Source organism: Erinaceus europaeus, chromosome 3 (genome assembly GCF_950295315.1).
Source record: "Erinaceus europaeus chromosome 3, mEriEur2.1, whole genome shotgun sequence".
Classification (NCBI taxonomy): Eukaryota; Metazoa; Chordata; class Mammalia; order Eulipotyphla; family Erinaceidae; genus Erinaceus; species Erinaceus europaeus.
The window spans coordinates 151,627,820-151,640,324 of record NC_080164.1 but is presented as its reverse complement, the minus strand read 5'-3'; the positions used below and the strand labels follow the sequence as shown (position 1 = coordinate 151,640,324).

General features: G+C 35.2%; 1 protein-coding gene across 1 annotated transcript in view; it reads left to right on the top strand.

Annotated features, from left to right (window-relative positions):
- The window catches only part of GRXCR1 (glutaredoxin and cysteine rich domain containing 1), a 108,539-nt gene extending 99,229 nt beyond the window's left edge, over nt 1–9,310 (top strand). The window contains exons 3-4 of the mRNA XM_007534774.3: nt 1,066–1,131; nt 9,131–9,310. Of these exons, the coding sequence (XP_007534836.2) occupies nt 1,066–1,131; nt 9,131–9,310 (246 nt within the window). The remainder of the gene's footprint in view (nt 1–1,065; nt 1,132–9,130) is intronic.
- The last annotated feature ends 3,195 nt before the right edge of the window (nt 9,311–12,505 follow it).

The following is a 12,505-nucleotide window of genomic DNA, read 5'->3' as shown; positions in this document are numbered from 1 at the left end:
GAAAACTAGAGCGCTTATTTTTTAAAAGAATCTTTGTGTTTTCTACTTTGCCCAGAAAACATAGGAATCTCAAAAGTTTTGTGTGGTAATACGTCTCCCTATCTTATCAAACCAACACTTAGTTTGACATTTTTGCTGGAAAGTGTGCCTCTGTGCCAGGAATATGATATGAACAAGGGGTTCTTGGGTTCTGCTGTTGACTGGAAACAGTTCTTCTAAGTTTTTCCTATTCTCCCCGGAGGTAGAGTGGGAGAAACTAAGAAGAGGCTGAAATGCAAAGGAAAGGGATAGTTTGAAGGAGCGCCATGAGTTTGTTGGACTGTGTGTGTGACCACTCCTTCTTGTGGTCCTCCTAGGTTTTAATTTCAAAGTAAACTTTTAGAAGGTATCAGTAATAACATTGGCTCTGGAATAAGTGCCTGGTCTGTGTTCAGATTTCTACTCTGATTCCCTTCTGGGTGACCATGGACTTATAAATCATACTGTAGTGGCAAGAAATTTGAATTTCTGCTATTGACAGAAAATACCATAATATTGGGGGTCTTTCTCAAATATCTGTGCTTAATTATCAGAAGGTCCCCATCATTTAAAAATTATTATTGGCTCCTGTTACTTTTATATATCTAGATCTAAACATGCCGATATCCAGTACTGTTTGGAATAAGGCAAAAGCAGCCCAAGTTGGGAATTTGTGCAAAGACTTCCTATTCCAGATTGGAGAGTTGGGTTCACACTCATTGAACAATGCTGAAGCATTTGCTAAAATTTTCCATTTCAGAATTTGATCTGAAGTCTATGGGCTTCCTAACGTTAGCCTTTTTTTATACAGTAAACTGTATTGAATGGGTAAATCTAGAAAATTGATGAGAAATACCTTCTCTTTGACCTCCTGGTTATAAGGTTTATTTGTTTTTTTTTAATTAATTCATTAGTTAATTAATTTTTAGGTCTGAAGGGAATAATCACATACAGTATTTTGTGGGTTAATCTTTCCTGGATAGAACTTTGTTTTCTCAATTACTAACAAAATGGATTTTCTTTTCCCTTACCCTGTCTTGTTAATAGGGTGCTGAGAAAATTTTGTCAATGAATGAATCAGGAGAATTGCAAGACCTCTTAACCAAAATTGAGGTAATTGTGCTTTTAGCAATTTATTTTTAGTAATAAAAATATTAAGCACATTCTGATCATAATTGAATTTCCTTAATTGAATTTTCCTCCTCTGTTCTTCCAAATATGTAGTAGAATGCATATGGTAGTTTCAATTTAATATCACCTGCCACTCGATTTTCTCCAGCTTCAGTGTTAGCTTCTAACCACCTCAGAAGAAATCCAGTCAGCTTTATTAGAGCCTAAGTCTCTGTTATAATCTGGGTCTCTACAATGTAATGAGGTATTTCAAGACAGAGTATCGTAAGGCACATTTAAGTTTTCATTTTTTTCTACAGTATGACTTATTATTTATTTAAAAAACATTATTTTTGTAGTTGTTGCTAGGATTTTAGGACATTGCATTGGTTTTGTAGGTAGAAATGAAAGACAGAGATAAAGAGACAGAGCGATAGCATGGCACCAATGTTAACCCCAGTGCCTAAGAGTTGCATGCAGGGTAAAACTGGCACCTTCCCAGATGAATTAGCTATTCAATCCCTGAGTTGTCATATTTGAAGAAAAATAAATTATTTATGAACATGCATTTTAAAATTTTGCTCCTGTATTTACTATGACAACTGAAAAATACTCATTTCAATAAATTAATGAACAAACTGGAGGTTCTAGTTATCTCATTTCTAACCTTAACTGTCAACCAGCCTCTCTGTCTATATAGAAAGATCATATATTTTACTACCCAAACTGAAATCATTTGAGAGTGAACAGGGTACATAAATATTCACTCTGGGACAACAGAAATGAACCTTTTACCAAAGGAGCAAGGTAATATGTTCACTATGTGTCTATGAGCCACCATCAACTATTCTTGGCCTAGTATCCTTTGTTGACTTTATTTATGATTCTTTATCATTCCTTCTATTCCAAGAAAGATGCAAGGACTATTTGTGGGGTTTTGTGTATTGGTGATTACTTAAAATTTATTTATGAAAGCTGCCCTGTCTGTCCAAAATGTTATTGTTTCAATTATTCATTTCTCTTCACCATCTACAATGCCCATTTGTATACCTATTTCTTCCCCAGATCATACCTGATGTCTCCTACCTTCAAATTCCTGCAACACTCTATGTGTTGGGGGGCTGTGTGGTATTTATCAATGTCTTTTGATTTGTTTATTAGTTGTTTTTTTTAAGCTAGAGATAGAGATAGAGAAAAAAGTAAAGCAGACAGGGTAAAAGAGACCACAGTATAGAAATTTCCTTTGATGCCATGGGGTGGGGGTGGGGGAGTGCAGGCTGAAGCCCAAATCACTCACATGACAAGGAGCACACTATGCAAGAGAACTGTTTTGCTGGCCCCTTTTATTACCTTTCTTTGGGTACTTGATTTATATCCCGAATGATTTTTATGATATTTGGTTTTAGAAATGCATATTGTGGTGAGAATAAAACACTTCATGAAAGGTGCTGTATTGTGAGTTGACTTTCAGGAAGTTTTTCTATATTCTAGATATTAATTTTGTTGGTTTTAGAAATTGTCAATATTTCCTTCTCTCTTTTCATTTTCTTTCATGGTGTTATTTACCCTACAGAAATTTTGCAATACTATCAATATCTTTTTGGAAGTATTTTTAGCTTTTGGTCTTATGGTCTCAAATATATCATCCTATGTTTTATACTATTTTTAAAAAATAAATTTCCATATCTTTCACTCACATAAAGTACTCTTCCATTTTCTGATTATTGTGATCTTCCCAATATGATATACTAAGATATTATTACTTTAACATTTGTTTCCCCAAATTTATATTACTTTTTATATTATTATAATATTTTATATTATTTTACCAGGATTTCTAGTTTGTTCCATTAATCTTTTCTTGGTATATCAATATGATACTTTTTGTGTGTAGTTTAGTAGCATTCTTCAGAGTTGTATAGGGTGAATCTCGATCATTACTTTTTCTTTTTAATGATTGGTGATGAAGCAAAATATCCATTGGCTTTTCTTCATTTGAAACTTTAACTTCTGTGCTCCTCAGATTTATTAATAGTACTATACTATATTACTATAAACTCTTGTTCAGTGTAAAGGACTTTGAAAACATTTTTCTCTTCTTTTAAGTCTATCTCCACTCTGCAAAATGATGTAAATAAGTGAGAAATATCTAAAACAATTTCTAACATTAAAAAGAAAGCCACAGTACTGACTTCTATTGTTTTAGGAACTGTAAGGTACTATAACTCTATGGACCTGCTTTGTCTGTTAACAAAATTGGTAGAAAATTTGCAGTCATTAAAAACATTCTGAACTTGGCCTGAGAAAACCCCTGGGATTTAAGGTGAATTAACTCATTGACCCTAAGAAACAGTTGGAAGAGCCAAGTTAAGTGAACAGAGGATGGAAGATTCAGATGCAGAGTAATTTCATTTTCTGGTTGACTTTTGGCAAGGGAACAGGAGTTAACTATTTATGAGGTAGGAAACAGTGCTGTTCTTAGTATGTGCAAAGAATTATCTTGGATTTTATGTATTTAAGTCATAAAAACCTCACAACAACTCTACAGTATGAATTTTACTACTGTACTTATCTTACTGAAAAGAGAATAGGCACAGGAGATAAAATCACTTATTCAAGACCTTACAAATAAGTCATGACCTTAACCAAAAGTCTATGCTACAATGACTCTCAAACTAAATGGGCCATTGGCATCTGAGATGTATAATCAGATGTGTCATAATCAGAATATCCCATGAGTACTTCACTGGAGAAAAACAGATAATTTGGTACCTAAAACATAGTGGGATTTAACACTGGAGTCCAATATTGTGAGACATCTTAAGATGTGGTCAAGTAGATTATAACTTTTGAGAGAAATCAGACAGATACTAGTTTGTTATTGATAGTTTGCTATCAAATTCTAACTTGCTGTTACATAGAAAGTTCATAGTAGATAAGGTTGCCTTGATTATTGTGATTCAGGTCCTAGTTATCCAAATCAGTGGAGAGAAAAGATGGTTTAGTGTTTATCTGGGAGCCATTGTGATGGTGTCAATACATATGATTTCAAGTTTTCTAATCCAGTGGCAACATACATCCTTCCCAGGGAAAAACTGATCTAAGAAGTTGAATGGGTATGATTCCTTGATAAAGACTAACAATGACCTCAAATACAATGAAATGCCCTAAGACAGCAGAAGTGAGTATAACAAGATGATAGCTGGCAAGGAGACTTGGCCTCAGTAGCAGTAGTTGTGCCACTCAAGGTTCTCCTTCTGAGATAGCAGCTGCAGGATTCTACCAAAGTATCTGCTTCATGTAGGTCTAGGATCTTGTTTATTTTTGTTATATTTCCTCTAGTTCCTTGTATAATGATTAGAAAATAATGAGCACACTCAGTAAATATTTGTGGAGGCAGTAGATGAATATAACCACTTTCTTTAAAATATATATATTTATTTTAATTGCTACTGAGGTTATGATCGGGATGTGGTGCCTGTACAATGAATCACTGCTCCTGACTGCCATTTTTTTCTTTCTTTCTTTCTTTCTTTTTTTTTTTTTTTGATAGAGACAGATAGATTTGATAGGGTATGGAGAGGTAGAGAAATATAAACTCCTTGCAGGTGGAGGTCAGGGTCTTGAACCTTGATCCTTGTACATGGTGTGTGCTATATGCCTGTTGTGCTACCACCCTGTCAGAGAGACACCTGCAACACTGCTTCACTACTCATGAAGCTTGCCCCTTGCAGGTGGGGACCAGGGGCTCGAGCCTGGGTCCTTGTGCATTGTAACATGTACACTCAACCAGGTGTGCCACCACCAGGCCCCATTTCTTTCATTTAAAAATATATATATTAGTTATTTAATAATTATTAAAAAGATTGTGAGATAACAGGAGTATACTTCCATACAATTCCCACCACCACAGAGTTCCATGTTCCACCCCCTCTACTGGAAACTTGCCTATTCTTTATCCCTCTGGGGATGGACCACACTTCTTTAAAGGGTGCAGAAGGTGGAAGGTCTGGCTTCTGTAATTGATTTTCTGCTGGATATGGACATTGGCAGGTTGATACATACCCCTAGCCTGTTTCTCTTTCCCTAGGGGGGTAGGGCTCTTAAGAGGTGAGATTCCAGGACACATTGGTGAGATGGTCTGCTCAGGGATGTCAGTATGGCCTCATCTGCATCTGAAAGGCTGAAAGGCAGTAAGAAATAAAAGCAGGACACATTGTTTAATAAACAGGATACCAAAAAGTAGGAACACAGAAGGTGAAATTAGGGGTCTTCGAGTGGGAAGAAGCTAGGAAATTTATTTTAGGTCTGTTCCAAGGGGCCCATGACTTTAGTAATTTTTGCCTGAGCCTGATAGCTAACATGCTGATGGACTAAAAATATTGCATTTGAAGATGGTGTTAGAGTTGAGAATATATCTGGAAAGCTGGATTAGGACAGAGAGTAGCTCCCAAACTTTAAGACAATATATAAATACAGTCAACTGTTTACCCTATCCACTTGACCCAGTGGCCATCTATAAATTCACATTTAGCACAGGAGACTGTGAGACCCTGTCAGTCTGAACTCACAATTTATGGTCACAGGTTAAGAAGATAAGTCATCTAAGTTATGAGAAAAAAGAGAGAGAGGGAGAGGGAGAGGGAGAGAGAGAGAGAGAGAGAGAGAATTCACATACAGTCACATACATTCACATATAGTTGAAAACTTCTTGGGTACTGAATGAGAGCACATTTGCAGGTAAGAGTTATTTATTTATTCAGTTGTGCTAAAATCACTCTAGAGATAAGAAACAGAGATATAAGTAAACAGTAAGTAAAGATGATAAATGCTTCTATTGGTGTCTACACAAAGAAGTCAGGGGAGCCCTAAGACTAAAAGTCTCAGATGGTAGAGATGCTCTAAATGAATTTTTGTCTTTCTGATATTTTAAGATATGAGAATTTTGCTATTATTTCTAGTGATATTGCTAATACAATGCCTTTTTTTTTTTTTGCCTCCAGGGTTATTGCATGAGCCTGGTGCCTGCACTACAAACCCACTGCTCCTGGTGGCCATCTTCCCCCCTCATTGTTGTTGTTGTTGTTGCTATTATTGTTGTTGTTGTTGCTGCTGTTGTTGGATAAGACAGAAAAATTGAGATAGGAGGGGAAGATAGAGAGGGGGAGATAGAAAGGGGGAGAGGACAACAGACACCCACAGACCTGCTTCACAACATGTGAAAGGACTCCCCTGCAGGTGGAGAGCCAGAGGCTTGAACCCATATTTTTTTCTTCAGTCACTGCACTTTGTTTTATGTACGCTTAACCCTGTGCACTACTATCTGACCCCCATAATTCCCTTTTTTAAAATATTACTTTTCTTGTGAAACCTAATTCTTCCCTGAAAACTGAAGAATAATTACCCATTAAAGGGGAAACTTTGTAAGTCATATATAGCAGTTTCATGATAAGAAATACCTTTAATATCATAGAGCTGCCATTTTGAATTTTCCTTGCTAAATGCCTAGTGACTAGGAAGCTGCCTTACACTGGCATTCATTTCAACTTTTTTGTTCTTTGCCTGCCATTGTATTTTTAATGTGTAAATCATATCCATTTCAAGATTTTGGTGATTCACTAGTGCCTCATAGCAGGAGCTGACATTCAATCAGCATTCACTAGTACAGATCTAAAGGTCATTAAAACTATTGAAGCAAGTTTTTACTAGATGATAAGATATTATAATAATTTAAACTGGTTGGTAAGTAGCTTCTTCCCCCAACCCAAGCTGCCTTCCTTTATCTCCTCTGTGGGTCACCAGAAAAATTCAGATGCTCACTCTCATATTTAAGCCTCAAACTATGAGTGCTTTTTAAGCTTAAGTATATTCCATGAAACATTTGACATGTGCTGCACAAAAGTTATCTGTGTTATATCTGAAATTTAAATGTAATTGCACATCCTGTATTTGAGTTTGCAAAATTTAGTAACCCTATTCTACTTGAAACTCAGACTACATTTTAGTACTAGTTGAGCAAATTCTAGACTCAGAAGTCTCTCATGTCTGCCTTCTGAAGGGTTTCTAAGCACACCCAGCATCTATTCTGACAAGTTGGTGCATTTGCTATTTGAAGTCACTAAATATCTAACATGTAACATTCTGACAGTTCTAGTGAATGCCAAGGTTATATCTACCTTACTAAGTTTCTAAAATTTTGACAATCACACCTTTATTTGATAACTCTCTCTAAGCTATGTTCTCTTATCCACTACTGGGTTTGTTTTCACTTGAACTTCTAGCATTTTAATTATATGCAAATTAGAAGTCAAATACTCTACTTTTTGGTCATTATTGCATAAAGAAATGATCTCTGAAAAACCACCCACAAAGAAACTTAATTGTTACACATACTGAATCTTAATTTGTGGAAAAACCCTGGGTCTGTGCAATCTTGAAAAATTCTTTTCTGTACTAATTCAGTTTAGGAATCACCACTTTCCATCAAAGTAATTCTGTGCCACTAAAAATGAGATAGTATATGTATTTTGTCAGTTTGATACAAGCTAAACTGTAATTGCAAGTGAACTTAGAGGTGTATAGAAAATAAATATCTGAAAAGTGGCTTGGAAGTACATAAATTTTAAAGCAATCATGTCCTTAATGTTTGTTTCACAAAGTACATTCTAGAAGATTCTAATTATGAAAGAATTATAGTTGCTTTCTGAGAAAAAGGTTCTTGTAGGTGTATTTGCCAAGAAAAATTGTGGGTTAAGTCCAGTTAATCAGATTTCTTTTCAGTTCTATTTTTTGGGGGAAGACTTTAATCTGTGTACTTTTGACTCTCCTGAGATGATCCTTATCGTTATGTTAAATGTTTGTCAGTGTGTGTGTGTCTATTTCTCAGTAATATTTATCTATTTTTTTTTTTTTTTACTAGAGCACTGCTCAGCTCTGGCATATAGTGATGCCAGGAATTGAACATGGGACCTTGGAGCCTCAGGCATGAGTTTCTTTGCATAACCATTATGCTATCTACCTCCCCAATATTTTTATCTATTATTGTCTTCAAAAACTTACCTCTAAAATATTGTTGCATATTCTTTCTCTTCAGAAGCTTTTCTCTTTGTCTTCACTCTGTAATGACTTTTAATATCTCCCTCCTCAATCCTGGGTTGACAGAGAACACTCCTGGGTTGCAGCAAAGGATTCATGTCCCAAAAGCAAATAGAAATGTATGAGCAATTTGAAGAAATAGTTACCCTCAACACACTAGTGAATAGTTAGAATAGTTACTTTATTCTTTTTTCATTCAACTGATAGAGTACTTTAGATTTATGTGACACAGAAAGGCTAGTAATTACTATGGGAAGTTGTATATATTTGGGTAAAATCATCAGATTCCTATGCCGTTTTACTAACTATAGCATGACACTAATGATACTAGAATTATTTTATAGAAAAAAAGGTGTCTAGGTATAAATGGAGGGAGAAATTGACTATGTATTTGGAAGTATTTAGAAAAGGAAAGCATTATTCAAAGGTGCATCATTATCATGGATATTGAATTGACAATGCTTCCTGCTCACTTCAACGTTTAGTTTTATGGTTTTTCAGACTCGTGTACTGACTCTACTCTGTAAGTAAAGTCATGCAACTATTAAGAGAAGCCAGAGGAAAAGTTATATTATGTTCCTTTGATGCAGATAACCGTTTCCTGAAATATTTGGCTTCTAAATATTTGTTTTCATATGATGGATTTCTTGAAGTATGTGCCTTATAATCTAAAATGTACTTACCTTTACAAACCAAGTGCTAGCAATGGCTGTCATTGAGGTACTGCAGGAAAATTCAGCTAGTTTCTCTCCAGTCTAATGTTATTGATTGGTAGGTGATTTCAGGTTCATACCTATATTGTGTCAATATTGTTTTGTAAATATTCACTGTTCAGAAAGACAAGGAGCCTGACTGAGTTGTTAATTTTGACAGTTTCTACCCTCTCATTCTCTTGCCCCCACTACAGAGAGTGCAGCATCCACACGAGTGTCCTTCCTGCGGAGGCTTTGGCTTCCTTCCATGCTCTGTGTGCCATGGGAGCAAGATGTCAGTGTTTCGCAACTGCTTTACAGACTCATTCAAAGCCCTGAAGTGCACAGCTTGCAATGAGAATGGTCTTCAGCGCTGTAAGAGCTGTGCTGCCTAGGTGATGCTTCCACCAGAAGAGTTTCATTTTATTAACTGAAGTTGATTTGGTTTATACTTTTTTGTAACGGTCATGTTTATAGACTAATCAATAAACTCTGTTGATCATATTTGTTTCTGGAATTGTGGCTGTACTTTATTTTCAGTTTCACTGATTTATTAAATGATGTTTATTTAACAACTGCTATGTGCTAGGACCTGTGTTAGACTTTATTATCTAACATGAATTAAGGGAGGGTCCAGTACTTCTCAAGGCATTCAAAGTGTGATCCTATAAATGTATTTGATTTTTAAAAGGAAACACAAAATACATCTAAACATGTCTATTTCGATGCTGCCGTATTGACTAGGATGTGTTAGCTCAACCTTACATAATATCTTTTATGGGAGCCTAAACTGCAGAGAAGAAGAAAATACTGAAGGGCAGGAAAGAACATTTTTATCTATAGTTGGGCAGTATAAATATTTTTATTATAAAATGCTCTTGGTATTGATATTTATAATACCTTTAATGTTACCAAGTAGATTGCCTGATGATGACATAGAAGTTGCCAGATGACTTACTTGGATTTGTTTTTTTAAACATCTATTTTGTGTTGTTGTCAGTGAAATTCCTCTTCTTGAGATGCACACCAGGCCACAACATAGATCAAATACATAATAGGCAACACTTGCAAAGTAAAGATATTTTTTGAATGTTACTCACTTGTATTATTACTGACTTGTATATATTACTTGATGCTCACTTGTACATGTTTATGTTTATTTATAGTTCTTATTGAAGCTTTACCAGTCTGTGTGGACTTTTATCAGATATAGAGTCTCATATACATTCACACAGAAAGAAGAGGAAAGGATAATAAAGACTAGGACCTGGGTCATACGTATGACAAAACACGTGTGCTATCCACATGATTTATCTTGCCAGTTTCATGTTTATATTTTGATGACTTCCATGATAGCAGTTTTAAGATATGATCTTTACAATATCTATTGTAAATGCATCAAATATTTTATACCTTACCTTGGCTTTATATTTTAAAAAACTATACATTTTTACCAAGTTATTTCTAATCTGCCTCCAACATGGTATAAGATATACATTCTGCTTTTATGGAGTTCTGAAAAGAAGTGACGTACTAGACAAATAATCATAAGCTAAATGAGTCTCATGAATACTTATGCAAATAGTAGAGTATGCTATGGGATCAGATAGCAGGAGCTCCAGGATGGTTCTATGAGTAAATGTTTATAACAAATTTTATTAGCAGAAAGACACCCTATAATGTGGGAGGGGATATGTATAACATATTGATATATCAGATAAAGGACTGATAACCAGAATACATAGAGAGCTCAGTAAACTTAACACTTGATAAAAAAGTTTCCTTAAAAAGTAGATCAAGTGCATGGACAGAAACTTCTTTGAAGAAGAAATTCAGAAAAGGTACACATAGTCACTGATTATCAAAGAAAAGACAATAATGAGATATCACTTTGCACCTGTAAGAATGTCATGCATCAGAAAGGATGATAACAAGTGTTGGAGAGGATGTGGGGAAAAGGGGATACTCCTGTACTACTTACTGGTGGGAGTTTACACTGGTCCAACCTTTGTGTAAAATAATCTGAATATTTCTCTGAATATTAGAAATAGACCTGCCCTATGATTTAGCAATTTCTCTCCTGAAGATTTACCCAAAGAAACGAAAGTACCTATCAGAAAAGATGTATGTATACCTGTGTTACCAGATATCCCACAACAGGTAAATGGCTAAAAATATTGTGATATATATATATATATATCACTATTATTTACCTGTTAAAAATAATGTGGTTGCTGCCTTTGAAACATCTTGGATAGAACTAGAAGATAATGTGTTAAGTGAAATAAGCCAAAAAGAGGGCAAATACCAAATTATCTCACTTAGAAGCAGGACTTGATAAAAAGCGCAGAGAGGGAGAACATGAAATGAAATTTGACTGGGAGTGGTGTATTGTTTCAAAGCAAAGGACTAGGGAGAGGTGGGAGAGATCTGTGGGGGTGGGGTCCTAGTGCATAATGAATATGTACACATGTGTCAATGATTTTACTGTAAAGCATTAACCCCCTCAAAAAATAAGAAGAAAAAGAAAAGAAAAAAGGTGTTACTATGCCACTAATATTTAAATTAACCTATCAAAGGCAACTAGAAATGTGGTTAGTGAAACAATAAAGGGTTGAGTTCTTCTTCATGGGTATAAATAGTTTACATGGAGACTCCATGGTCAATGAAGTTTTGTACGTTTGAAGAACTGTAAGAAACTCAATATAGACTTTGTGGAGCAGTTGATATAAGACCAAAAGTCCTACTAATAGCACATTTACTCAGAAAACAATAGTTGAATATAATCAACTATTGAACTGTTTGGAAAGCTGCTAAAGCCAAAGAACAAGAGGAATAAGGGAAACACTGAAAGAAGTGGTACTAAATAAACTCTATATTCATCCAGTTCATTTTTTGAGAGAACTCAGTTTTCAGATACCTTGCAAAGTGCAATTTTAATAGGTTGAAGAGATAACTTTTAGGGTTTGAGATGATAAGTGTCTGGAATTGAATGGAAAAATTCTATGAAATGAGATCAAATGTGTTCTTTTTAAAATTATTTTTTAATGATAGAGGTACAGAAAGAAAGATACAGAAAGATCAGAGTACTGTTCAGCTCCAGCTTAAGATGGTGCTGGGGATTGAACCTGGAACATCAGAGCCTTAGGCATGAAAGTCCTTTGCATAACCAGCCCCAAATGTATTATTAAATTCTTCTCATATCCTTGGCTTGTTCCTAACCTATTTGTGCAGAAAAAGAATATAGCCTAGAGGTCAAAGAGTTGAGCCAAGATGTCAATGGTGGCCAGTGTTATAAAGTCAGATTCCAAGACTCTCATTAGTTTTTATTTTATCTTCCTTTTCTGATAGAGATAAAGAGAAAAAAGTAGAGAGGTAGAGAGAAAAACACCTGTAGGACTGCTGTGCACTGCTCATTTGCATATTTTTGACATTTCTGCCTATAAGTCCCTTGGCAATTATTTACACTATAAATATTTTCTCCCAATTTTAACACTCTCTTCTTTTTTCTAGGTAGGGAGGGAGTAGTAGTCTTGTGTTTGGTAAAGTGTGCTCTACTGGGTGCACCACCTCGTGGCCCTGAATTACAT